The sequence below is a fragment of the Equus caballus genome, chromosome 6, assembly GCF_041296265.1.
Source record: "Equus caballus isolate H_3958 breed thoroughbred chromosome 6, TB-T2T, whole genome shotgun sequence".
NCBI classification, from domain to species: domain Eukaryota; kingdom Metazoa; phylum Chordata; class Mammalia; order Perissodactyla; family Equidae; genus Equus; species Equus caballus.
The window spans coordinates 81,312,838-81,338,560 of NC_091689.1; the positions used below are offsets into that span (position 1 = coordinate 81,312,838).

The following is a 25,723-nucleotide window of genomic DNA, read 5'->3' on the forward strand; positions in this document are numbered from 1 at the left end:
AAAAATTTTAATATGTTGATATCCACATCTGAAAAAATTCTAGAGAGAGAAACTACGAATTGTAAATGTTATCTCTTAAGGAGGTGGATTACTGGATTCACTATTTATATAATTTCAGCTTTTCAACAAGCATGTATTACTGTTATAATTTTTTTAAAGACTTTTAAAAAATCAAACGCAATTTTTAAGACAAAGCTCAGATTTTCACTTTCTTCCTTCTGTCTCTTAGGTGATTCCAGTGAATTCCACAGGCTCTCCTGTTGGGGACGTGCCATTCATCCGGTCAGGATTGCTGGGGTTTGTGGGGCCGGTAAGTGATACTTTCATGTTTGTTTTGGTGCATCTGATCCAAATATTTGTACTTTAGTTCACAGAACAGAACATATTCTGATTAGTTCAAGAGTGTTACAAGGACACTTTTATATTTAGGGCAGTTCCTATAATAAGAATGTTATAAAATGAGTTAATGTTTATTGTTTCCGTTACCCAAGTTCATTTCAGTCCTTCAAACTAAGTCATTTCTTTTTTATTTTCAAAACTCTCGTCACTTATTCTTGCTAGCTTTCTTTGATTTGATTAATATGTTTCAATAATTTAGAATAGTGCTGAAAAAGTTACCTTCAATAGCAAAGGGAAACCATAGTAAATAGAGTACAAAGCATTTTCATACAAAGCGGCAGCACTACACCATGTGTGACAGTCAATTCTTCGAATGAATTGACTTTGAATTCTTTGAATGAAAGCAATTTGTTTTTCAGCAACTGGTATTTATAGGCACTGAGTTTACAGGGATAATTAGGATATAAAACCTGTTCTCCGAGAGCTCGCAGTTAGCTGCGTGAGCCAACAAGCAAGGCAGAGAGCTCCATCCTGAAGGGCTTCGCGTGACATCATGGGAAGCGTGGATTTTATTTTATAAGTAATAGGCATTCATTATCGCAGTTAAGCCCTTATACCTTCATCCATCACTAATTACCGCCTTACCCTCTCTTTCTTCTCCTCTTAGCAGCTTACCTTATATAAGAAAAGGTCTAATTTTATTTGTTTCTTCCCCACTATTTATGGGGGCAGTGGAGGTGAGGACATACCTCTAAGAGAACTGCTGTCCTAGAAAGAGAAGTCTATACCTGCTGTCTTGACTTCTTCACTCAGCACCAAGAAATTCTCAAAGACCCAGCTCCACTAGTTAGGTCCACGATGGAGCTCCAGCCATCACATCTGCCTTCCAGGAAACAGGACAGAGAAAAGCGTGCAGTCTTACTGTCTCTTAAGGAAGATTCCCTGAAGCTGCTGAGCGACACTTCCACGTATATCTCATTGTTCTGAACTAGTCACATGGCCGCCTACCTGCAGGGGAGGCTGAAATGCAGTCTTTATTTTCATCAGCCATGCCCAGCTAAAAATTCTATTACTGTGAAAGAAATAGAGAAACGGACGTTGGGGGACTAGCTGTGACTGTCTCGTTCTCTTTATTTACTTCCTGTAGCTCTTTTCAGACTATTTGGGAAATGGCTGGTTCTCTTCTGTCTTCTGGGATGGGCCAGTAGCTTCTTGAGACCAGAGGTTATATCTTACTTACCTAGGTCAGTCACTGTGTGGCCCTATATTGTGCCCAGTAAATCAGTGAGTGACATTCACATGGAGATGACTACTTCATCTTTGAATATATGTAAATGGTCCAAGAAATTTAGGAATTCTGTAATGGGAAAAATTAATTTATTGCAAATGGGTCTGGGAGAATTATTGATAATAACAGATAGTAAAATTATTTATACAGCCTTTTAAAAAGGGCATTGACAGCAGACTTTCCTGCAGCTTGTTATCTTCCTGGAAAGGAGGGGCTCGTATAGTGTTCCTTAGACCTTTCGTTATTCGCTGATTGCTAATCTTGCCAGATGGAAACAGCATTACCCTTGAACCTGAAACAGTCATTCTCACATTAAAACTGTTTTAATCTCTTCCTAATTCCAGTATTAAATGAATTAAAATTTTTCTCCTCTGCATCCATCCCATGAATAGGTACAAAAGATGAACTAATACATAATCATGGCTGGGAAAATAAACTGCTTGTGTGGAATCCTAGTTGCTTTCTTATAAAATTCCTCCCTAAGAATCGATATGAACGGATCCCCTTCTTATGTAGCATGAGACCCCATTAAGTGTAAGATGCCACTGATTTCCCTCGTGATTTCTGAGATGTCAAGATGTGAAACACTTTCTTAGAATCCATAAAATATGATATTGTTTTCTTTCTTCTATTTTTAATGAGATCTATTTCAAAGCAGGAAGTAAAATGTCTGTTTTAGTATTTGAACTATGGAAATCAAGGTAAATCCTTGTTACCTTTCAGGGCAGCTTGGTGTTTGTGGTTGGAAAAATGGATGGGTTACTGATGGTTAGTGGTCGCAGACATAATGCTGATGACATTGTTGCTACTGGATTGGCTGTTGAATCAATAAAGACTGTTTATAGAGGAAGGTGAGTAGTACAAAGTTCCAGTGTTAGCAATTCCAGTGGATTCTAAATATCTCTTTATAGGGTGATTTGAGTTGTATTCTGTAGATTCTCTTTCCAAATGATTATTTTTGGTTAAACATATCAGAAACTGGGCTTTGAGCATTTATCTTAAAATGTCTGGTTCTTTGGCTGTAATTGAGAGGAATAAGACATAACCATATCCTGTATTCAGTTTTTAATTATTACTATTTGTTGAATCCTGAGGACTGAGAATTCTAAAACATTGAACTTCCTGCATTCCTTCAATACAGAAGTAGGCCCATTCAGTCTAGGTGAGATAGCTGCTACTCCACAGGAGTTTCACGTCTAGGAATTGTTTCTCGTACTCACCTCTAACTAAATTATTATACCATCTTAACGCAGAGACTGACGTAGTACATAAGTGCTAATTTCAGATTCCATGGATGAAGTCAATTACATATCCTTTTTTCTTTGCTTATTAATCCAAGAAAAGATGTTTGGTACATATTTGAGTAATTGATGTCCTATTTACAATGATGGACATATGTCTTTAAAGCAATCTTAGTGTCCCTGTAGTTTTTTAAGTAAGAAAAATTAATTAAACCAATACAGAACCCGTTCTTGAAGCATGTAGTTTGTTATAATGATGTGGCATCCTGTGAGAGGTAAACTCCACGGGGCACTAGACCTTCTGTCCTTGGTCACAGTATATCCCCAGCACTCAGCACAGTGCCTGGCACACGGTAGGTGTTCAGTAAATGTGTGGGTAAAAGGAAGGAAGAAAGGGAGATGGTTGGACATGCTGGCACATTCAGCTCTCCAGTGACTTCCCATTCTTTCGTGCATTCATTCAACAAATATTTATTGGGTGCCAACTGTATGCCACTCTTCCAGATGCTCAGGGTGTGGCCAAGTCTCTGCCCTTGTGAAGCTCACATTCTCGTTGGGGGAAACAGACAGGAACCACATAGGGAAACAGAGAATGTGTGAGATGCTGATAAGTGCTCTACAGAAAGAACACAGCGGGTGGGAGTGTGCTTGCCGGTTTATATAGGGTGGTCTGGGAATGCCTCACTAGTAAGGGGACGTTTGAGCGGAGACCTCACTCAGAACATCCCCGTCCCCTTGGCCTGCCAGGTCCTCTGTGACCGCCCTTGCCTGGATCTGACCTCTCCCCACCACTCTCTGCTTCACCACTCTGCTCTAGGCACACTGGCCTTCTTGCTGTTCCTCAAACCTGCCAAGCTCGTTCCTACCTCAGAACCTTTTCGCTTTCCGTTCCTCCTGCCCGGAAACCTCTTCCTCCAGATCTTCGCATGGCTCGCGTCCTCACCTCATTCAGGTCTCTGCTCCAGTGTCCACTCCTCAGGGAGGCGCTCCCCAACCACCCTGCCTTTGTAGTCCGCCCCCCGCACACCACTCCACCTCCTTACCCCGCCTTAGTTTTCTCCCAGTGTGTATTACACATGACATTATTTTATATTGATTTTTTTGTTCTGTCTCTCTGACACACAAGCTCCATGAAGACAGGGACTTTGTCTTATTTATCACTATGTCCCAACATTCACAACAGTGGTGCTTAATACGTGTTATTTGAGTCCTTGTTTTGATGGTAATGATTGTGACATTTTCTTTTCTAAACTACTCATTCCTGGGTAGTGTGGTGGGGATGTCCCCTCTCTGTGATTCCAACTGAGCAAAGCAACTAGGACTGGTTGTGAAGGGAGTGCTGATGTGTCTGATCTGTCTCTCTTAGAATTGCTGTGTTTTCTGTGTCTGTATTTTATGATGAGCGCATCGTGGTGGTCGCGGAACAAAGACCTGACGCGTCTGAGGAAGACAGTTTCCAGTGGATGAGCCGCGTGCTGCAGGTGAGCGCGCCGTGGGTCTTTGTCCAGGTGGAGTGGCTTTGTTGTCAGAGTGGCCCCAACCACTAATGAAGCATTTTCTTTGATGGGCCAGTTATGCCACCGTATTTTCTTCTTCTTAATCACTACTGAAATATTCTGGGTACTATTAGCAAAATCAGATAATTGATACCATTTCTCTTTGTGGACCACATGGTATTTTTCTGCTCCAGTTGCCAAGAACAATTAAATTGATTTGCCTCAGCAAATTCTTTCACTTTTTTGTGCCTGAGTGTTTACTACCCATGAAAGTTTTAACAATCCATATGTGGAACACATCTTTTTCAGTAATCAATCCTTTCGTCAACAGCTACAGTCTTACTACAGGCTATAAGTGGTGCCTAGAGTTCGAGGGATGCAAGAAAATATAAGACGTTGTTCTTACCCTGAAGGAGCTTTAATGTGGAGTTTAGAGATCTAGGTGAGATAAACCACTAGGGCAGGAGGAGGACTTGGCTCGGTGTAAGGGATGTAGTTCTAGAGGGGGCAGGCTGGAATGATAGAGAGAGCCCAGTCTTCATTCAGAATCACAGACTTTGAATCCCACCTTCACTCCCTACCACGTCTGTGCCTTTGGGCGAGTTACTTAACCTCGCTGAGTTTATTTCCTAACCTGTAAAGTGGGGATAAAATCATCTATATTACAGAGCTTATTGGAAGGATTAATTGATAGTAATTAGGTAATTAATGGAAGTATTTAGTGCCTGCATTCAGTAAATGATGATGATGATGCTGATTAACATCAAAAATAATAATCATAGTCATAATCTCCAGTCAGGAGTTTAGAGAGGCCCACTCTGTCTTTAACCTTCCCTGTCACTCTGTCTCTTCGCTCTTCTTTGTTTTTCTACTTGAACTGTCACCATCTAAGTATGTTTATATTTATTGTTTTCTACATGCACTGTAATATAAGGCCCATGAAGGCCAGGACTTTCTCTCTTCTGTTCGCTGCTCAATCCCCAGAGCCTAGTAGCTGTGCCAGCACACCATCGTGGTCAGTTCAGTTAATATTTGTTGAATAAATGGATGATCCAAAGAAAGCAAGGACTGTCCCTGCCATAGCAACTCCTACGTTATTGGGAGTGTCCCAATGTCTATAACTTACTTGTCTGCTTGGGGCGTTTGGATTTATTTACTGCCAGTTAGCAGTAATGTTTTAGAAATGATGCAAGCATGAGATGAGTGATGGGCCTAGATGACTTTTACGATTTCTTCCTAACCTCAGGGTCTGTGATTCTGAATTATCAGCTGGTATAGCATAGGTTGTTTGTAGCGGAAAATCAGAGAAAAGAAAGAAAATGTACTGAAGGTAGACTAGACAGAAAAGACTATGAAGTAGATGGGCCTGAGCTGATCTCAGAAGGATGGCTAAGAATTAGGCTTGCAAAGAGAATGTTTCTTTATACTGTTCATATTTTCGAGCAAACAGACTGCTTATTTCATTCAGAATGAACTTTGGCGCATAATGGTAGAATCTTGTGGTGAATTACACGTTTTTTTCCTATTGCAGGAAACTGAAATGAAATCCCCCAAGATATTGGTTACTTTTCCCTGGAAAGCAACCATAGGAATTAAATTAAAACTAATTTACTAATCCAAATTCCTGTAAGGGTCATTTGGGGTCTGATTTGAGCGTGAAATAAGAGGGCGTTATTTCCATCTCTGTGGCGTCTCAGCTTGGGGCACTTGGATCCGTAGCCGAGTGTAAGGACACCACATGTTCGGGAGGTTAGAGCCCAGAGGCTGTTAGATTCCAGGTCCATTCCTAATATAAACTGCATACCGCACTCAGCACCTTCTACGGAAGGTGGCGAATAGATGACTTCCCAGATGGTGTGTTTTCAGTGACGAATCCAGGATAGCATTTGTCAGTCATTACTCTAGATCCTATCCGGTAAAAGATGTAGTATGAGGTAAAAAGATGCAAAGAAAAACAAAAAGCCCCACCTTTTTATGACATCTGTTTTCTTAGGATGTTCAAGAGTTGCTCTTATAAAAATACAGTAACAGAGCATGGACCTGGAGTGAGGTTCCGTGAGGCATAAATCCCAGCTCCACCGAACTTTTTGCCTCAGTTTCTTCGTCGATAAAATAAAGAATTAAATCTGTAAAATGGGGATGATAACATCTCCTGCCTTATAGGGTGGTGTGAGGACTAAATGAGATAATACAGGTAAATTGTTTAGAGTAATCCCTAACCCATACTCAGATGTAATAACTGTTTCCTGTTGTTATTATCCTTAGTTTAAAAAAGTATGCTTGTTGAAGGAAAGACATTTCTTGGTTAGTTCTGACTCTCATGTCAGAAGTTTCCACTGGCAAATGAACTTTGTGGAGTCCTGTTCTCTTCCAATGCTCCACTCCCATGTCCTGCAGTGCTCCATCCCGTGTCCTGCCATATAAAATAGAGATTAAGGGGAGATTTACAATAGTTTGGCCCCATATGCTCTCTGACATCAGTTGGCATAAGATGTGCATAAAATTGCATATCGTACCAGCTGTTTCACAACCTAGTAGCCACCCTTTGAGTAATTGCTTTTACACATTTAATAATTTTCAGGAGTAATTTCTAATTTTTATTTTTGTATTTGGAAAATTCTCAAAACAAAGGTAATTTTAATTAAAATGCATTTATAAAACCCTGGCAATTCAAAGTCTTTTAGCAGAACAGATAAATTCCCATAAAAAGTGATGGATTGTCATCATCCCAAAAGTTAGTAATACTGTTTTCCAGTTTGCAAAGTTAGTTAGATGCCTCACATTGGTAATATTTTTGAAAACTTGAGACCCAGGCTTTACAAATTGCAACTTGTCTTTTGTTTTTTTCTATTTGCTTTTCCCCATACCTACCAATGGTAGTTATTAGGAGCTCACCTTTAATGAGTCTTTCCAAAAGATAACTCTCTCTTTTTGCACTCATATTTTACCACTTGATAGAACACTTACTTAAATGATGTGAACACAATAACAAGCACAGCTGGCGTGAAAGACATCGAAGCCAGCACAGCTGACACTCAGCACGTGCAGAGGCGCGTGGCTGGGGGCAGAGGCGCAGTCAGGGAGCTGGTGGCCTCCAGGGCTCCCTGTGCAGCAGGCTCACCTGGATGTTTCACAGAGGGGATTCCTGGTAACCTGGTGAACCACTTCAGGAGGGACCCACTTACAGAGCTTCTGTTGTGTTCATAATAAAAGTACTTTGCCTCTTCTTCATTGAGCCATGTTGGACAATGAAAATATTAAAAGAACCAAAACAAATTTCTAGGTTTCTGATCTCACTCAAGAGAGAACATATTGAGGTTTATAAATCAGTATCCACGGAGCCAGCTTGGTGGCGCAGCGGTTAAGTGCGCACGTTCTGCTTTGGTGGCCCGGGGTTTGTCACTTTGGATCCCGGGTCCGGACATGGCACTGCTTGGCAAGCCATGCTGTGGTAGGCATCCCACATATAAAGTGGAGGAAGATGGGCACGGATGTTAGCTCAGGGCCAGTCTTCCTCAGCAAAAAGAGGAGGATTGGCAGCAGATGTTAGCTCAGGCCTAATCTTCCTCAAAAAAAAAAAAAAAATCAGTATCCACCTCTGACCATTTGCATCCTGTCTTACCCTTCTGTAGATCTCTGCCATCGCTGAAGTGGTTAGGTACCTTTACATGTATGGGATCTTAATATTCTAGATCTAGACTAGTTAGAGAAAGAAAAATCATAGAGTAAAATAATGGATTATCTTAGGAGGCTGTAAAATGTAGTAAAATTAATCTCACTGAATTTTTTTTTTATTTTTCTAGGCAATCGATAGCATTCATCAAGTAGGGGTTTATTGCCTTGCTCTGGTACCTGCCAATACATTGCCAAAAACTCCACTAGGAGGGATTCATATATCTCAGACGAAACAGCTCTTTCTGGAGGGATCTCTACATCCTTGCAATATTCTCATGTGCCCGCATACATGTGTGACCAATTTGCCAAAACCCCGGCAAAAGCAACCAGGTAATGTGCTGACTTTGACAACATAACATTAAAATTGTAGCTTCAAGAAGCTGAATTCTACCACCATGATTCTTTCTCTAGAGTTAGACTTTACAATGATTAGCAACAAAAGTATAGTATCAGCTGACCAAAAGCACGGAGGATGGAGACCTTGCTGAATAGGCCTCTCTGGGTTTCCTGTTGGCTCCCTCTTCTGAGTAATTCTCGGTAGGTGCCTCCATTTCCCCTGGCTGTAAGGTCTGGCATCAAGATGATCAGAATCCTCCTTGTGGAAGTAGAGTAAGGTTCTGATAATAAGAATACTTAGTATTTATTGAGTGCTTGCTAAAAGCCAAACGCTAGCTAGTTTTTACATTTTACAGATGTGATCCCAAAGCTTTGCCCCCAGCTGTGGAAGGTAAAGTTCAGAAAAGTTAAGAATTGTGCCCAAAGTCATATAGATAGTCATATAGTTAGTTAGTTAGTGACAGAGCTGAGATTCACACTGATTGTGACTAAAGTCCACACCCTGAGTCGTTGTGTTCTACTGGCTTTCTGTCGGGCATCTCTTACCTAGAGTTATCCCTCACTCATTTTTAGCTCTAGGCGTCTGATTTGGGCCTATAACGCTGCTGAGGAGCAAGATTCTTAATTCAGAAATTTTCTGGATTAGAAGCACAAGATTAATAGCATGTTTTGCATTTGCCATATTCCAATAAATTCAAGACGCAAATAAGAGTATGTGAATTGCCATATGTAAAAGAGAAAAAACCAAATAGTCAGTTTTACCCTTTTGCCTAATTTCTGAGCAGACCTATGTTATAGAGTTAACTGAATAGGAGGCTAAAGGCATGAGTAACTGGTAGTCAGTCATGTTAAAATATCTGTTCAATCCAATGTGAAATCATTCAGTTTTGTTGATGTTTTTAATTTAAATGAGAAATTAATGAGAGGCTCCTTGTTTCCTGTATGCCTGAAAACACAGAAGAGCCAAAATCTGGCCTTTACAGATCCCACTATCCACACACACACACACTGTGCATCAGCACATCAGCCTCCAAATGTTGGGAAAAGAAGATAAAAATGAGAAGTGTGGCATTTAATTATATTTCTGTGAGACAGCTTTTGCTGAAAGGTGAACATGACGTACAGTAATAAAATGTAAAGTAAGCCTCTGACTCTCTAGGAAATTTTCATCAGATATTGAAATGTTAATGCACTCTGCAGTAGTTGCTTCAGTGGTCTGGTGGCTGAAGACCATATCACAGTTGTTTACCTAGATATCGTCAACTCATCCGCTAACCTTATCTCAGTAACGATGTACGTTGAGCTAAACTATATATGATATTTATCAGTTTCTGCTAATGGAAATAAGAGTTTATGGAAGCTAATATTGTAAAGGGGTAGTCACAATCAAGAAGTCTGTACATTACTAATTAAGAAATGTAGAAAAAGAAGTATTTTCAAACACGTTCCCTGTTTCAGTGTCTGACAGATGTATAAAACACAGAAATCTTCCTCCATCTCAAATCTTGTTAGACTGAAGTCCTATATTCATCATATGAGTAAGATACTGTTTTAAATAGCCTTTAATCTAGGGTTTTTTTAACAAAACTTTTCATGTCATAGTAGATGCTTGAAAGATGCTTAGAGACATAGTAGGTGTTTCAAACATTGCTTTTGCTAACCAGATTTCAGCCAATTTTATTTGGTAAAACCTGTATAAAAGATTTATTCCTGAGCCCCCATAGGCACGGTAGCCACCTGTCTGATGGAAGCATTAGGTTTGGATTCTGTATTTTTTGCTGTCTGTTGTGATTGCCTGCTCAGATCTTAACGGGATGCATATGGATCGGACCATGGCAGTTTGAAAATCATGGTGTAGATGGTGTGGAGATGACATGAGGATAGCATGAGAAGTCGGCGTTTACAAAGAATACAGGAAAGTTGAGATGGGTAGGAGTGAGGTAAGAAAGGAAAGGAAAGGAAAAGGAAGATGGAAAAGGTGTCAAGGCAGCCTGATGACAAAAATCTCGTTGAGATGCCTACTGGAGCTATTGTGTAAAGAATGGGAATGCGTTAGGACTGGTTTTGGCTGCAAGTTTCAGAAAAACATAACAGCCTCTTAAACAAGAGACAGGTTTATTTCTCTCTCAGGTAAAAGAAGTCCAGAGCTAGACAGTCCAGGGCTGGGATGGGAGCTCCTCAGTCATTGTGGTTCCAGCTTCCCATCTTTTTGCTCTGTTTTTATCATCAGTCAACTGTTGTTATAGATATGCTGCATAACAAATAACCCTAAAACTCAGTGGCTTGAAATAAGAAGCATTTATTTTTCATTCATGGGATGTAGATCTGAGCTTGGCTGGGGTCGTCTGGGCTTGGCTTGGCTCCAGGCTGTAGGTTGGGTTCAGAACTGTTCCCTGTGTCTCCTCATCATGGGACCAGCAACTACCTGGGTCATTTTTTTCTCAAGGCAGATGGCATAAGCAAGAAGGCAAGCCAAACACACAAGCATATTTAAAGCTTCTGTTTGTATCTTGTCCCCTAACATTTCATTGTCCAAAACAAGTCGGCCCGTGTCCAAAGTCAGTCGAGCAGGGAGGTGTACCCTCCCCTGTAGTCACAGCAAGGACACGGAGGAGAGGAAGGGTTGTAGGAAAATAACACAATCTGCCACAGCCGTCTTTGGCATCCTGCCTCAGGGTCCAGTCAGGCTCCCTGACCTTGAGCCATCCTTCCTGCATTCCAGCTAGGAGGTGGGAGAAGAAGGCAAAGAAGGAAATACTCTTCTCCTTTAAATATATTTTCTAGAAATTGCACATAGTACTTTACATATTACTCTCCCACACCATAGAATATAGTCTTTATTCCAGGCATTTGCCCAACAAAAAACTAAGGGTTCTGTTTTTAAGGAAGAAGAGAATGGATATTGGGGTTGATAACTAGTGGTCTTTGCCACAGGAAGTTGAGTTTTGTGGGAAAAATAATAAGGCATGTTTACAGGTACAGCAAAGAGCAGTTAGCCTCTGAGGTGTTATTGCTTCCAATTTTCACTCTCTGTGACCCATAGACTCAAGAAATGCACAAAGAAGGACCGCAAGAAATTGCTGCTGAATTATTTTTGTTGTTTTAAACTGCTCTGAAAAATTCCCTTTTTAAAATATCATGCCTTTATTAATTTTACAGTGTGAATCCAGGATTGGGCAACTTACGGTCATGTGCACTGAGTCCCTGCCTTTGTAAAAGACTGTCTCTAACATGATATATCTACAACTTATTATGCAATTTCTTAGGAAGGAATTTTGCATATTATACTTAAAATTACAGTAGACACTTTGTAGACTAAAACTGTTCAGCGGTCAGTGTGTTGGAGTACATTATCCTTTTTGAGGTTTTTAAAAAAATTTTTTAACTTTTTATTTTGAAATAATTTCACACTTACAAAAAAATTGCCACAGAATTCCTGTATACTCCTTACGCAGCTTTCTCAAATATTTAAGAGTGATTCTGTGATTTAAATGATTTTGTTCCAGCTGTTCCAGTACATTTCTGATCAACAGATTTTGGCAATAAAAGTTAGTTAACCTTAATCCAAGTGTAGTGTCAGCATTATTCCAAGCTCAGCTGGTGATAAGTCGTGTTATCTTTTAGCCATCTTCCTAGTTTGATAAGTTTGTGTCTTAGTCTTTAAGTGCCCACGAAGACAGGCAGCAGCACCGGAGCACTGATTTTCTTGAGGGGGGGAGGGGTCTCCCTTTTTTTTCCCCAAGTGTCAATCAAACCTGTGGAAAGGTTGAAAGAAAACTGTATAATGAACACCCGTGACCCTTGCCCTAGATTCACCGACTGTTAACATTTTGTTTGACTGAACAATTTGAGAGTAAATTGTTGGAGGCATCATGACACTTCACCCCTAAGCATTTCAGCAAGGTCTCTCTGAAGAACAGAAACATTCTCCTAAAATTTTCCTAATCAACCACAATGCCATTATCCTATTAAGAAATGTAACCTTGGGGGCTGGGCCCTGTGGCGGAGTGGTTAAGTTTGCGCACTCCGCTGCGGCGGCCCAAGGTTTCGCTGGTTTGGATCCTGGGCGCAGACATAGCACCTCATCAGGCCATGCTGAGGCGGCATCCCACATGCCACAGCTCAAAGGACCCACAACTAAAAATACACAACTATGCACTGGGGGGCTTTGGCAGAAAAAGGAAAAAAATAAAATCTTTAAAAACATCCTCTGAATTCAGTATTTAAAAAAAAATTTTTTTTTTAAAGATTTCATTTTTCCTTTTTCTCCCCAAAGCCCCCTGGTACATAGTTGTGTATTTTTAGTTGTGGGTCCTTTGAGTTGTGACGTGGGACACCGCCTCAGCATGGCCTGATGAGCGGTGCCATGTCCACACTCAGGACTCAAACCAGCAAAACCCTGAGCTTCTGAAGCGGAGCGCACGAACTTAACCACTCAGCCATGGGGCCAGCCCCTCACCCTCAAAATTTTTTTTTTAAATTAAGAAATGTAACCTTAATACAATGTCACCTAATAGTATACAGTCTGTATTCAGATTTCTCCAGTTGTTTGTTACAGCTGATTTTTTAAAAATCCATTGTCCACTCAAGGTCATGCATTGCGTTTAGTGGTCATGTCCTTTAATTTAAAAGCTCCCAACTCTGTTTTGTCTTCAGGACACGGACCTTTTTGAAGATCCCAGGCTAGTTGTCTTGCAGAATGTCCCACAATCTGGATTTCATTATTCACTTTCAGTACAGCCCTTCTGATATTCCTGATGAACTCACCCACAGTCCTCGTAGATAGCAGATTTCTTTCCAGACTAGATATTCACTACTGTTAAGCCCACTTTTAGGATTGTATCGTGATTGGAGCAGATGAAATTATTTATCAGTGGGAACCAGTGCAACCCACTGTCCTCAGAGTGAAAACTTCCCTATGCCCAAGCTACAGGAGCCCACCTGCCCTTCTCCACCCCCATCCCTGTGTCCTCTGGTCCTATTTTGTTTTTTTCTGGCACTTCCTGCTACGTGACATCATTTGTTTTTCTACAGTCATCGCTCTGTATCTGCGGGTTCCGCATCTGCAGATTGAACCAAACGTGGATGGAAAAGCCAACAATGGCTGCATCTGTACTGAACATGTACAGGCTTTCTTTCCTTGTCATTATTCCCTAAAGAATACAATATAATAACTATTTACATATCGTTTACATTTTATTAGGTATTATAAGTAATCTAGAGATGATTTAAAGCATATGAGAGGGTGTGCATAGGTTATATGCAAATACTACACCATTGTGCATAAGGGACTTGAGCATCTGTGGATAATGGTATGGGGGGCGGTCCTGGAACCATTCCCCGCAGATACTGAGGGACAACTGTATGCGTTTATTGATTGCCTTTCCCCACTAGAATACAAGCTGTCTTCTTGTTTGCTACTGTGTTCCCAGTGCCTGGAGAGCGCTCAGTCAGTGTTGTTGAATGAACGTTTGATCCAGTTTTGGTTAGCCTGGAAATGCTTTGGCAATATGTAGCTTGAATTACCATCTTCAGAGAGTTGATTTTTGCCTTTACTTACAGGTGTAGGCCCTGCTTCTGTGATGGTTGGGAATCTGGTTGCTGGAAAACGCATAGCACAAGCTGCAGGCAGGGATCTCGGGCAAATCGAAGAGAATGATTTGGTGAGGAAGGTGAGTGCTCCAGAAGCATTGATTTTTACAAACAAGCCAAGGACAGAACTTATACTTCAGGTAACAGATGGGAGGTGCATTGTCCAACTTCTAAAAAGTTGCTGACCCCGATTCTTTTTTCTGCTTTATGACTTCAGCACCAGTTTCTGGCGGAGATTTTGCAGTGGCGAGCCCAGGCAACTCCTGACCATGTACTCTTCATGCTGTTAAATGCCAAGGTATTAAAAATTCAATTGTATTTCTAATCAGCTGAATATTGTGGGAGTGTCTTAGGCACTCTTGATCTCTTTCTTTCATCAGAAAATTTTTATTGCCGATTCTGAGGAAGGAGTTACTGTTTTCTCGTTGTTTTGACATCCGAGGATAAATTGTGCAATCACTGCGAAGTTGAAAGAGGCCTCCTGGGGTGCTGTTTAGTGCTGTCTCTTCTCGTGTTACGTCAAGTCGTCTTTATGGAGTTCTGCTAGGAACGGTGGGGGCCACAGTGAATTACACAGACCTACAGTACTCGGAATGCACTAAGTCCTGTAATTTTATACCAAATTTGACTCTTAATTCTTTGATTTATGCCAAGAATAAGATTACTTTAGATCAACATTTTAAAATCCAGATTTATTTTTAGTACATACTTAAATGATTTATTGCTAACAGATAAAAAACAAATTGGAAATTATTCAAGAGTACATTTAACTACTGCTTTCTGATGGATAGTTCACTAGATTATTGTTTTTGGGTTTTGGGTTTTTTTTGCTGGGAAAGATTCACCCTGAGCTAACACCTGTTGCCAATCTTCCTCTCTTTTTTTTTGTTTCTCCCCAAAGCCCCAGCACATAGTTCTATGTTCTAGTTGTAAGTCCTTCTAGTTCTTCTCTGTGAGCCGCTGCCACAGGATGGCTGACAGATGAGTGGTGTGTTTCCATGCCGGCAACTGAACCCAGGGTGCCAAAGTGGAGCATGCCGAACTTCAACGACTAGGCCGTCAGGGCTGGCTCAGAATGCTGTGTTTTTTAAGTTGTGCATTCTGTCGGAGTCGGCTGAGAGGTGTTTGTTTTAATGGCTGAGTCAGAGGCTAAAAGCTCTGACCACGGCATATAACAGTCTTTCTCACCAGCAGGGGCAAGACTGGAGGGCTTGTTGGAATCTCTTAGAGGACTTACCCAAATTGCCCTTTTCTGCCCCAGCCCCTTAGATTCTGATACTGATATGTACACACACACACACACACACACACACACACACAGACCTTTGAGAATTTGTACAATGATAGAACTTAATGATAGGAATATCCTGTGCATCTCAGTGAAAAATCAATGAAAATATTAAGAAACATTGCTCTGTGGTACAAAATTTTGGGACTTCTTGCTCCACTTCTGCGTGAAGTGGGCTTCTCTTCAAGCCATGAATCGGTTAGGGTCCTTGCATTTCAGCAAGAAGATGTCAGTCCAGCTTGCTCCCCACTCCACTTATAGTTAAAATTAGAGCCCTGTGAAATCCATACTCCAGATATTTGTTAGCGAGCATAAATTCAAATTTGCTCCTTGGTTAGGGAAATAACATATATGGAGGACGAAAGGACATGTAGTCCATTTATTCTTCTGCATATTCTAACATTTTACCTCGGATTAGCCCAGACCTCTAGAAAGCTTAGTAACCATACATCACTGTTCTCTCAGGCTCAGATAATTGTTTTTCCTGAAGTTTAGTTTGCTGCTGTACCGTGGACCAAAATGAGGAATGGTGTAAGAAATGGCCCTATGAGTTTAACCCTGCCTTTAGCCAACAGGATATTCATTTTCCTGTTGTAACCTCAGTGTTCAACAACAGACAATTGACTGAGTAAATTATGGCATATAAACATGATGAAATACAATGCAGCCTTTCAAAACAATGATATAGAAAAATATTTGATGACCCAGAAAATATTCATAATATATAAGCAGAAAAAGTAGGACATAAACTTCAATAAATATTGGATTACTTACTGAAGACCTTATTCTGGGTGCTTTCTATGTTATAGTTCATTTTAGGATTGAGGAAAATGAGGCACAGAGACATAAAATGACTTGCCTGAGGTCGCAGGGCTAGTAAGAGGGAAGACTAAGAAATTAGCTCTTTCATTTGAACCCAAACTGGCTTAAGAACCCACATTCTTAACCAATGCACTACACAGCTTCTGGAATATAGTACAATAAGATAGCTTTCTTTTTAATGTTGCATGTGAATTTATGTATAAATATACCCATTTTTTAAAAAATAAGAAAATATACACTGAAATGTTAATAGTGGTTACATCTTATATTTATTTATATTGTCCAAATTTTCTATAATGAACTTGTACAATTTTATATTAATGAAATAAAAAAGTTATTTGTAAAAGAAACAGCTCGGTAAAACTTTATATTGTGAGGGGTTTTTTTTGAGTTATAAAGTTGCAATAATTAAGACATTGTGGTATTGGCATGATAAAGAACAATTTGGCGTTATCCAGTAAAGTTGAAGATAAGCATATGCAATGACCCAGCAATGCCATTTCTAGGTCTAAGCCCAACCAAAACTCGTATATTTATGCACCAGGATACATGTACAAGAGTAAGTGTCCATCAGCAGTAGAATGGATGAATAAATTGTTGTATGTTCATACGATTAAATACAGCAACGAAAATGAACTACACCTGTGCCCTGCAGCAGCGCTGTCTCAAGATAATGTTGAGAGAAGGAAGCAAAACACAAAAATATGTACAGTACAGTTCCAGTTATATAAAATCAAATATTTCATGGGTGGTAAAAATATTTTAAATAAAAGAAATCAGCAGTTAACATTAAGACAGTAGGGACCTATGGAGGGAGAGAGAAGGCTGGCCCGGCGGGCCCCAGGGGGTGCTTCTGAGCTGCTGTCAGTGGTCTTTCTCGCGTCTTGCTGGGTCTTACGCAGATGCTTGCTGTATAATTTTTCATTAAGCTCTTCCTTCATATTTTATGCACTTTCCCGTTGGTGTGTTATGTTTCACAAGGGAACGGGTTCAAAAAGCCTAGCTCAGTGAGACTTGAATCGACAGTAAGGATAGTTATGAAGACCCGCCGGAGAACTTATTCTCAGGATCAGGGAGAGTTGGCCGCCTTCTAATCTGCTGATGGACTGTGATTCATTGTGACTGTTTTTGTTTCCATCTTTCTTCTTAGGAAACTCAGAGCTAAACTTGTGTTTCATGCACAACAAATGTAGGAGCCCACATACCCAGTGTGTATTGTCCTGACCTCACTCCTGCCCTCATCGGCTTTTATTTCCTTTATTTTTCCTCCCCTCTTATTTCGTCATTTAAATAAAAAATTCGCTATGTATTTTTTTTTTTAAAGATTGGCATCTGAGCTAACAACTGTTGCCAATCTTCTTTTTTTTTTCTTCTGCTTTTTTTCCCCAAATCTCCCCACTACATAGTTGTACATTTTAGTTGTGGGTCCTTCTAGTTCTGGTATGGGGGACGCCACCTCACGATGGCCTGATGAGTGGTGCCACGTCTGCGCCCAGGATCCAAACCAGCGAAACCCGGGGCCACCGAAGTGGAGCAGACGAACTTAACCACTCGGCCACGGGCCAGTCCCCAAAAAGTTCTTACGTATTTTTAAAACTACCTTAAATGAGACAGGCTGTAAATACATGTTTGATTTAAGTTAATGTTGCTATTCACTGAGTACCTTCAGACATTGAAAGAGAAAAGGGATCCCGCACTTGTCTTTTGGTACTGGCAGAATTTTCACTGAATCTATAACTTGCTAAAGATAATCTCCCAAGGCACAAGCCTTTCATATAGTGTGGAATTGTGTTAATCTGTTACTGTTTTATTTCCTTACTGAGCTTTGATCCGCTTCTGTTTCAAGGGCACTCCTGTGTGCACAGCCAGCTGCCTGCAGCTGCATAAGCGAGCAGAGAGGATTGCGTCTGTTCTTGGTGATAAGGGACATCTAAATGCAGGAGACAACGTGGTGTTGCTCTATCCACCTGGTGAGTGTTGGGCTGGTAGACTAGGCTTGCGCTCCATTTCTAGACTACAAGCTGTAAGAGGACAGGAACTCACAGCCTCCAGGAGCCTGTGCGCGTGGGCCAAGGTGTAAACCCGGCCACCCCGCCCCCTGCCCAGCGTTGGGCAGCACGATGTTGTATTTACTCTTGCATTTCCACTGCCTAGCTTAGTGCCTGGCACTGTGGTAAATAGGAATGAATGAATGAGGACGTCTGACTTGTGGAAACCCTCAAAAGAAACGCTTTGTTTCTAGGAGTGTTCAGGAATGAGACCATTTCATCTAGTTTCCAAAGGCCTGTTGGGCATGAACTCTTTGACCTCACGTTCTTCATACCATGATTAATGTTTGGTATTCCTCAAATGCTGCTTTTTATCTTCCATGCTCTAATTTAAATCAACAACCCTCTCTTCACACTAAGAGGGACTCAGAATTATTTGATGGTAGTTTGATGTAAATATTCAAAATTTTAGGTAAAATATCTGAGTTGTCCCTTTCTTTATTCTTCTGCCAGCTAACCCACTCATACATCCACCTTTTTTTGGTCTCTTATCTCCCTTGCTTCATTTTGCTCTGTGATTCTTACTATGCTATTTTATTTACACTGATACTAGGATTCCTCAGAAGGTTATCTGGTAAAAGAATCCTCCTACGGTGTTCCTGTGAGATGGCCTTCCATCCACCAGTCAGTGACGTGGTGATGGGGCAGAGCTCTGCCTGGTGCAGGCCACCCTCCCGGTCCTGACATTGCAGAGTCTTCTTCGTATTGAGTCACATTTTACCTCCCTAAAACTTGCACCCTCTGACGAAGCGACTTCTCAGAAGTCTAATTGCTCTTCACTTAGCAGCCTTCTAACTATTTACAGGAAACTCAGGGGTTCTCCATCTCTCCTTTCCCCATTCTTTTATTTCCCCAGTTCAGCATCTCTGATTTCTCCTCAGTAATATCAAATAATGATATCGAAATACCTTTTTCAAGAGCTTTCTTGACTTCTGACTTTGTTTCTGGTTACTTATTCTTGGCTTCTCTATCTTTTTTTAAGTTGTTTTATATGCTTCCTTCTTTACCTTCTATTCCTTCTTAACTTAAAAAACTTCTGCTAGGGTCTCTGCTAAATTATGGTCTAAATACCCATCTGGCAAGTGGTTTAATAAACTGGTTTGGAAGATCTGCCTTTTAGTTTCTCAGTGCTGCCAGGCAGCTAAGTGATTCTGTCTTGCAGGCATCGAGTTGATCGCTGCGTTCTACGGCTGCCTGTATGCAGGGTGCATACCTGTGACCGTGCGGCCTCCTCACGCCCAGAACCTAACTGCCACGCTGCCCACGGTCCGCATGATTGTGGATGTGAGTACCGAGTGGGTCTTGCCTTGTCCTCATCCCATAAAGTCCAGATTCAGACAACCGAGGATCCTTACTAGTGTTTCAGTTTTGTTGAGTCAGGAAGCCAAATCTGTCTCCTGAAAACGACCTCCTTTTCCTTAGTCTGATGAAAGTGACCAGCATTATTCAGTGAGGGAACATGGTTATTGGTGAGAGAATTGTGTGCATTTATCACAAACTTGAAAGAGGCGAACATTAAAATCTTGCTGTAGAGGTGGTAGAAGTTTCTACAGGATATGAGAATTGAAGAAAATAAGGTAAAACTGTATTGCATCATATCCTAATGTACTTTAAAGCAAAGAGTTACAAAATTGCAATTTATGTGACATTTGTTCCTCTAAGAACTGATGCTCTCTGTGAGCAACTGGAGCCTGCGCCTAATAAAACTGTGTTCGCCGCAGATGATTTTATCATCAAGTTCAATTCAGCAGGATGCTCCTGTCATATTCTGCAGGGTGAGCCAGAGCAGGAGGGAGGGAAGTTCCCTTCGCTGACAGTTTATGGGGGAAGTCGGTGCCTTTGCATTTCCATGTGTAAGCAAGCAGGAAAGCCGAGCCTCTGTGAGAGCCCGGCGCCCCCCGGATTCAGGGTCTGCTCTAGGTCTAGAGAGCTTCACTGTTCGCCAGACTGTTGAAACGCTGACCCTTCAGAGATGGGCTGGCTCTTCTCATTCCCGGAGCACTAAAGATCCATGTTTTTATTTTATTATGACCTTCGTGAAATCAAAAGATTGTGGGATTTATACTGAGATTATAACCATGGAATATTTGAGTGTCACTGTTGTAAACAATAACTTGCGTTGTGAACAATTCCGTCATTTTGAGACGGTCAAGTGTTACACATTTCCAGAGGACAAATGTGAGGGCAAACACCAACCTCCATTGTCCTACATGTGTTCTTTGAAACACTGATCGTGCCCTGCCTGGTGTGGTGTGCAAATTGCTTTTAGCAGCAGCCAGAGCCTATGGTGCGACATGGGGGCTAAGCCTTTCTGTGCTTATTTCTGTCCATTTGTTTTCTAGGTCAGCAAAGCAGTCTGCATTCTCACCACGCAGACCCTAATGAGGCTATTGAGATCCCGAGAGGCGGCGGCAGCTGTGGACGTGAAGACGTGGCCAACCATCATTGACACAGGTGAGGCAGATTCCTCCAGAGCTGTTGAGGGACAAGAGCATTCCCTCTGAGATTTCCTAGGTTCTCACGCCAAAGGGGTTTACACAGCTCTTACGTCGCAGTACTTTCCGCCTGCTAAGACGGAGGCAAACTTAATGCTCAGTCAGCTTGTGTTACCCAAGCATTGGAAACTGCCACAGCCAGACCCGAAGAAGCAGATCACAGTGTGCTAAGGACTCTTGAAACAGAAAGTGTCTTGCTGTTACTCTTGGCATTGTCAAAGGGTGCTTAGGTTTTTATGCTGGATGTGACCATGAGCATATAGGGCCATATAAAATATTGAGAAGACCTGATCCTTGACTTCTAGATGTGATGTACTCGAAACAGCGTTAGACTAGGAACCGGCAGACCTGGTTCTAGCTCGAGCTTCAGTACTTGCTTTCTGTATAACCTTGTCCGAGATCACCCCTTCCTACAATAGCCCCAACCCTTGCCTGCCTCTCACATTTATCGAGAATATCGAATGCAGCATACTGTCAGCCCTCTGGACCCGTGGGCTCTGCGTCCGCAGATACGGAGGGTCGACTAAGGGATTTGAGCATCTGTGGATTTTGGTCTCAGGGGTCCTGGAACCAATCCCCTGGGGACACCAATTTAGACGGTATGCGCAGTAAAGAAGGGGTGAGCCCCGGGGCTCTCTGGAGAGTGGTAGTGTAGGGCAGAGGGTGCGCTTGGAGTCAGGCAGGTGGGGTTTGAATCCTGATACCCTGTTACTCTCTCAGTAGCCCTGCTCACTTGGGCAGAACTGTCTAACCAGTGGGGCTGTAATAACTACTTCATGGGGTCGTGAATGTTAAACAGCATAACGTAGGACACCTTGCACGTCATCATCGTCATCATAGCGCCTTTTATTGAGTCCTACAGCCTGCCAGGAGTCTCACATGTGTTACCTAATTTATCCTTATACCAACCCTCTTAGATGGGGGCTGTTTTTGTCCTCATTTTACAGATAAGAAAACTGAGGCACAGGGAGGTTAAGTCAGTAGCAGAACTGAAGTTCAGGCCCAGCCAGTTTGGCTCCATTCCAAGCGCATTAGCCATTAGTTTCCTCCCTCCCTGTTTCAGTAAGTACCACATGGTGTCCACCTCAGGAGCGTTTATATGGTTTAAATGTAGGGATGACGTGGATTTGTGGTTATTGTGTGCCAGATGCTGAACTAGATCTTTTTGCGTTTGTTACTGAGGGACATACGCACAGTCGTGTAGAATATGTCACGCAGATGGGCCGTGCTGGTGTTAGTGATGCAGATCTGCTGTGGTTATTGGACGTGGTCACATTTCAAGACCTGAAATGGGCTGTGATGCAGACAATAGGAAGGTTACTTTAGGCACATGAGTGAGCCTGCCCGACACAAAGGTGAGTTGAAAGTGACAGAGGAAGTCTTTAGTTTAAGCAGAGGTGGGTGCCCAGTGATAGATTTAAAAGCCAGAGGCAGAATTGTTTCTTGATCCAGAAAGCCAAAGCAGTCATTGAGGAGGCATGGTTGGGCCAGAGACATCCTTGACATTCTTGGTTTTGACACATTTATGAAGCAAATTTGGGGGGAAGGGAGAGGTATATAAATAAATGATCAAAGGAAATAATTCCTAATTCTAGATTATCATTCTTAAAAATCTGCCATGTTAACTTTGAGAAAAACAACGTTTAAAGCAGTCCATTTTAATATAACATGCACTAAAGTGTAATTAATGAACTTTAACTGGAAACCAGCATGATAACAGCTACTAAAACTTTTTGAGTGTTTAGTCAGTTGTTTTAAAAGTGCTTTATGTGCATTAACTTTCCACCAGTTCTATGAGGGAAGCTATTATTACCATTTAATTTTTTTGTTGTTGTTGTTGAGGAAGATTAGCCCTAAGCTAACTGCTCCCAGTCCTCCTCTTTTTGCTGAGGAAGGCTGGCCCTGAGCTAACATCCATGCCCATCGTCCTCTGCTTTATATGTGGGACGCCTACCACAGCATGGCATGCCAAGCGGTGCCATGTCTGCACCCGGGATCCGATCTGGCGAACCCCGGCTGCTGAAGCAGAACGTGCGCACTTAACCGCTGTGCCAGCAGGCAGGCCCCTATCATTACCATTTTAGAGATGAGGGAACCGACACGTAGACGTTAAATACCTCCAAGGTCACATCTGTGATCAATGGCAGAGCTGGGATTGGAACACCAGCAGTCAGCTTCCTTCGTATTTTCAACTACTGTGTTATAATACCCTCACTAACCTTCCAGTAACTATGTTTACCTGATGTAGATTCGCTTGCTTACACTGTCGAGTGTCCCACCTCTAGGAGTGACATGTGAGCTGCTTGGTTAAGCATGAGAAGCTTTAAGCTTTAGCAAATCCCAGGAGCTAAATTTGGCCACAGCAAAGCCACAGAAAACCAGTTGAAGAGCAATGGTTTTCATGTTCCAGCATGTCTGATTGACATCAGAGTTTTCTTTTCGTTGCAGATGATTTACCCAGGAAAAGGTTACCTCAGCTGTATAAACCGCCCACTCCTGAGATGTTGGCTTATCTTGATTTCAGTGTCTCCACAACTGGCATGCTTACAGGAGTGAAGGTAGAGTAGTCTGGGCATATTCGCTCCCTCGCTGGGTGCTGGTAAAATGCCAGGTCTGCAGAAAATAGAGATGACCATGCCCCCAGGGACTTCAGATGGAGAGGCCAAATGGTTGTACCAGTGACCAGTAGGCGGAGGATCAAGGGTCCCTGCTATATTTAAATAAAAGCACTGGCTCTTCCGGAGTAAGTTATCCCCGGGAATTTGTGTTATGCAGTGTTCTGAACCCAGCACTGAGGCTAACAGATAGTAAGAGTTACAGTGAAAGCCAGTGTGAAATCACAGATTCGTATTTCATGAAACTCAGAATGGACTAATGAACAGAAATATGTTACCTTAAGTTAGACTTAGATTAAGCTTTTTGAAGCAATGAAAAATGCACATGATATTGAGGAGTTGGGGGGGAACCAGAACTTCCCCAAACTATCGTTAGAGCTGTTTTTCTGTGGCCTGCCAGTTCCATCCTGTTCCCTGTTCCTCACTTTCCAGATGTCCCACTGTGCGGTCAATGCTCTTTGTAGAGCCATCAAGCTCCAGTGTGAGTTATATTCTTCTCGGCAGATAGCCATCTGCCTTGACCCTTACTGTGGACTTGGCTTTGCACTCTGGTGTCTCTGCAGGTAGGAACGGAAAGGCAAACAAACAGAATGCATGGGGACGTCTTTGGGGCCATAACCATCTCATCCTTCCCTTTGCTCCCTTAATTTGGTAAAGTTTCAATAAAATGCTGATGTTTCCAGAATTTGTACACCTAAAGTGTCTCTGATGTTCATCTAGTTTTATTTGTATTCTCTTTTTTTCCTGTTAGTTTTATGCCTCATACAAAAGGTCAGTGATCTTATTGCCTGCTCTCTGCTCCATCCTGTAATCCTTATTTTAGAAGCAGAGCCAAGTAGAAGGATGACACTTGGGTGAAATATGTCATGCTTTGACAGCCAGAACGCACCCCCGAGGCTTGGCAGGAAGGAATATAACAAGATGGGACGACAGCATGTGGCTAGAAAGTAGCACGTCTGTCCCAGCCAGATTGTTTCCAGCAGGTCCCCAGTCCTTCCACAGTCTGCCCAGGGAACCTTATCTCAGACCTACATCTGAAACATCAGTGGACATCTCCATGGATGCTTCACAGATGCCTGCAACTCAACATCCTCTTTCTGTGTCCCCATCCTTGCTGGGAGGGGATCATCTACCCTGGGGCCCAAACTAGGAACTTGGGTGTTATCTTCGACTTCTATATCTTTATGTCTCACATCCAATTAAATGTCGTGTCCTCTGTCTCAGTTGTTCCTAAATCTGTCTATACATAAGAATCACCTAGGGGTCTTTAAAAAAAACAAATTAATGGGCCTTCCCCACGGTTACTAACTTAGATCTCCAAAGGTGGAGACCACAATTCCACTATTTTTTAAATACAGGATGCTTAGGCTTCTGGTGATTCTGATCTGTACTCACGTTTAAGAAGTTGAGGATTCATGGCTATAGCTTACACGCACGATATGTGACCCTGCCATTCCTTGCTTTTTATTCTGGCTGCACTGTCGGGGTTCAAGCCCTGATCAGTTCTCACCTGGATTATTACAGCCTCTCCTGTCTCTCAGCCTTCAGTGTCTCATGTCTCTGATCCCTCCTCCTTGTTGCTAGTTTTGCCCCAACTTAAAGCTGCAATAACTGCCTGTTGGGTAGAGTCTTAACTCCTTTCTACAATAGTTAAGCCCTTTCACAGTTTGGCTCAACCCTTCTGGCCTCATTTCCCACCACCCCTCATGCGTCCTTGCCCTAGTATTTCATACTGGGATAGTGTTTCTGACGACCTTAAACATGCCATGTACTTTTATACCTCCATGCCTTTGCACATGCTGTTCCTCTGCCTGGAATGCTCTCATCACCATCCCCACTTCTACCAGCCACTGTAAATTCCTGCTCATTCTTCAAGCCCCGGCTCAAGTGACACCTACTTGGTGAAACACCTCCGCCCTAGCTTCCCCAGTTTGAATGACTTGCTCTTTATTCTGTGATCCTAATGTCCTTTATGCCCATGTCATTTCCTGTGCATAGCAGTCTGCCTTGTTTTATAGTTACTGTGTTTGTGAGTTGCGTAGGAACAAGGCTGATTCTTAGACCTTTATATCTAATATGACCCCACACTGTCCTTTGTGCTCAGTAAATGTTTGAATTGATGGTGTTCTAAAACATTAGGTCATCCAGGATGAATTGACAATATCAGCTCCTGCCTTTCTTATTGCAGTGTCTATTCAGGTCACCAGTCCATCTTAATTCCTCCTATGGAGTTAGAAAACAACCTTTTCCTCTGGCTCTCCACTGTCAACCAGTACAAAATAAGGGATACTTTCTGCTCCTATTCGGTGATGGAGCTCTGCACCAAAGGGCTTGGAAACCAGGTGGAGGTGCTAAAGGTAAGAAGCTACAACAAGGAGCCAGTCCTGAGAGGTTTTACGGGAGGAGGCCAGGCCTGGTGGTATCCATGTAGGGTTGAGAGATATATCTGCCTGCTTTTTTTTTTTAGCCCATCAGACAGGTGTTTTGT

The 25,723-nt window shown here is 42.0% G+C and overlaps 1 protein-coding gene across 9 annotated transcripts in view; it reads left to right on the forward strand.

Annotated features, from left to right (window-relative positions):
• The window catches only part of DIP2B (disco interacting protein 2 homolog B), a 208,110-nt gene that overhangs the window by 167,864 nt on the left and 14,523 nt on the right, over positions 1–25,723 (forward strand). For all 9 annotated transcript variants that reach the window (XM_023643546.2, XM_023643545.2, XM_023643547.2 and 6 more), the window contains 12 exons: positions 230–310; positions 2,351–2,478; positions 4,235–4,349; positions 8,168–8,369; positions 13,938–14,047; positions 14,185–14,265; positions 17,924–18,047; positions 19,288–19,409; positions 20,468–20,579; positions 23,069–23,178; positions 23,668–23,798; positions 25,424–25,592. In XM_023643546.2, coding sequence (XP_023499314.1) covers positions 230–310; positions 2,351–2,478; positions 4,235–4,349; positions 8,168–8,369; positions 13,938–14,047; positions 14,185–14,265; positions 17,924–18,047; positions 19,288–19,409; positions 20,468–20,579; positions 23,069–23,178; positions 23,668–23,798; positions 25,424–25,592 — 1,485 coding nt within the window. The remainder of the gene's footprint in view (positions 1–229; positions 311–2,350; positions 2,479–4,234; positions 4,350–8,167; positions 8,370–13,937; positions 14,048–14,184; positions 14,266–17,923; positions 18,048–19,287; positions 19,410–20,467; positions 20,580–23,068; positions 23,179–23,667; positions 23,799–25,423; positions 25,593–25,723) is intronic.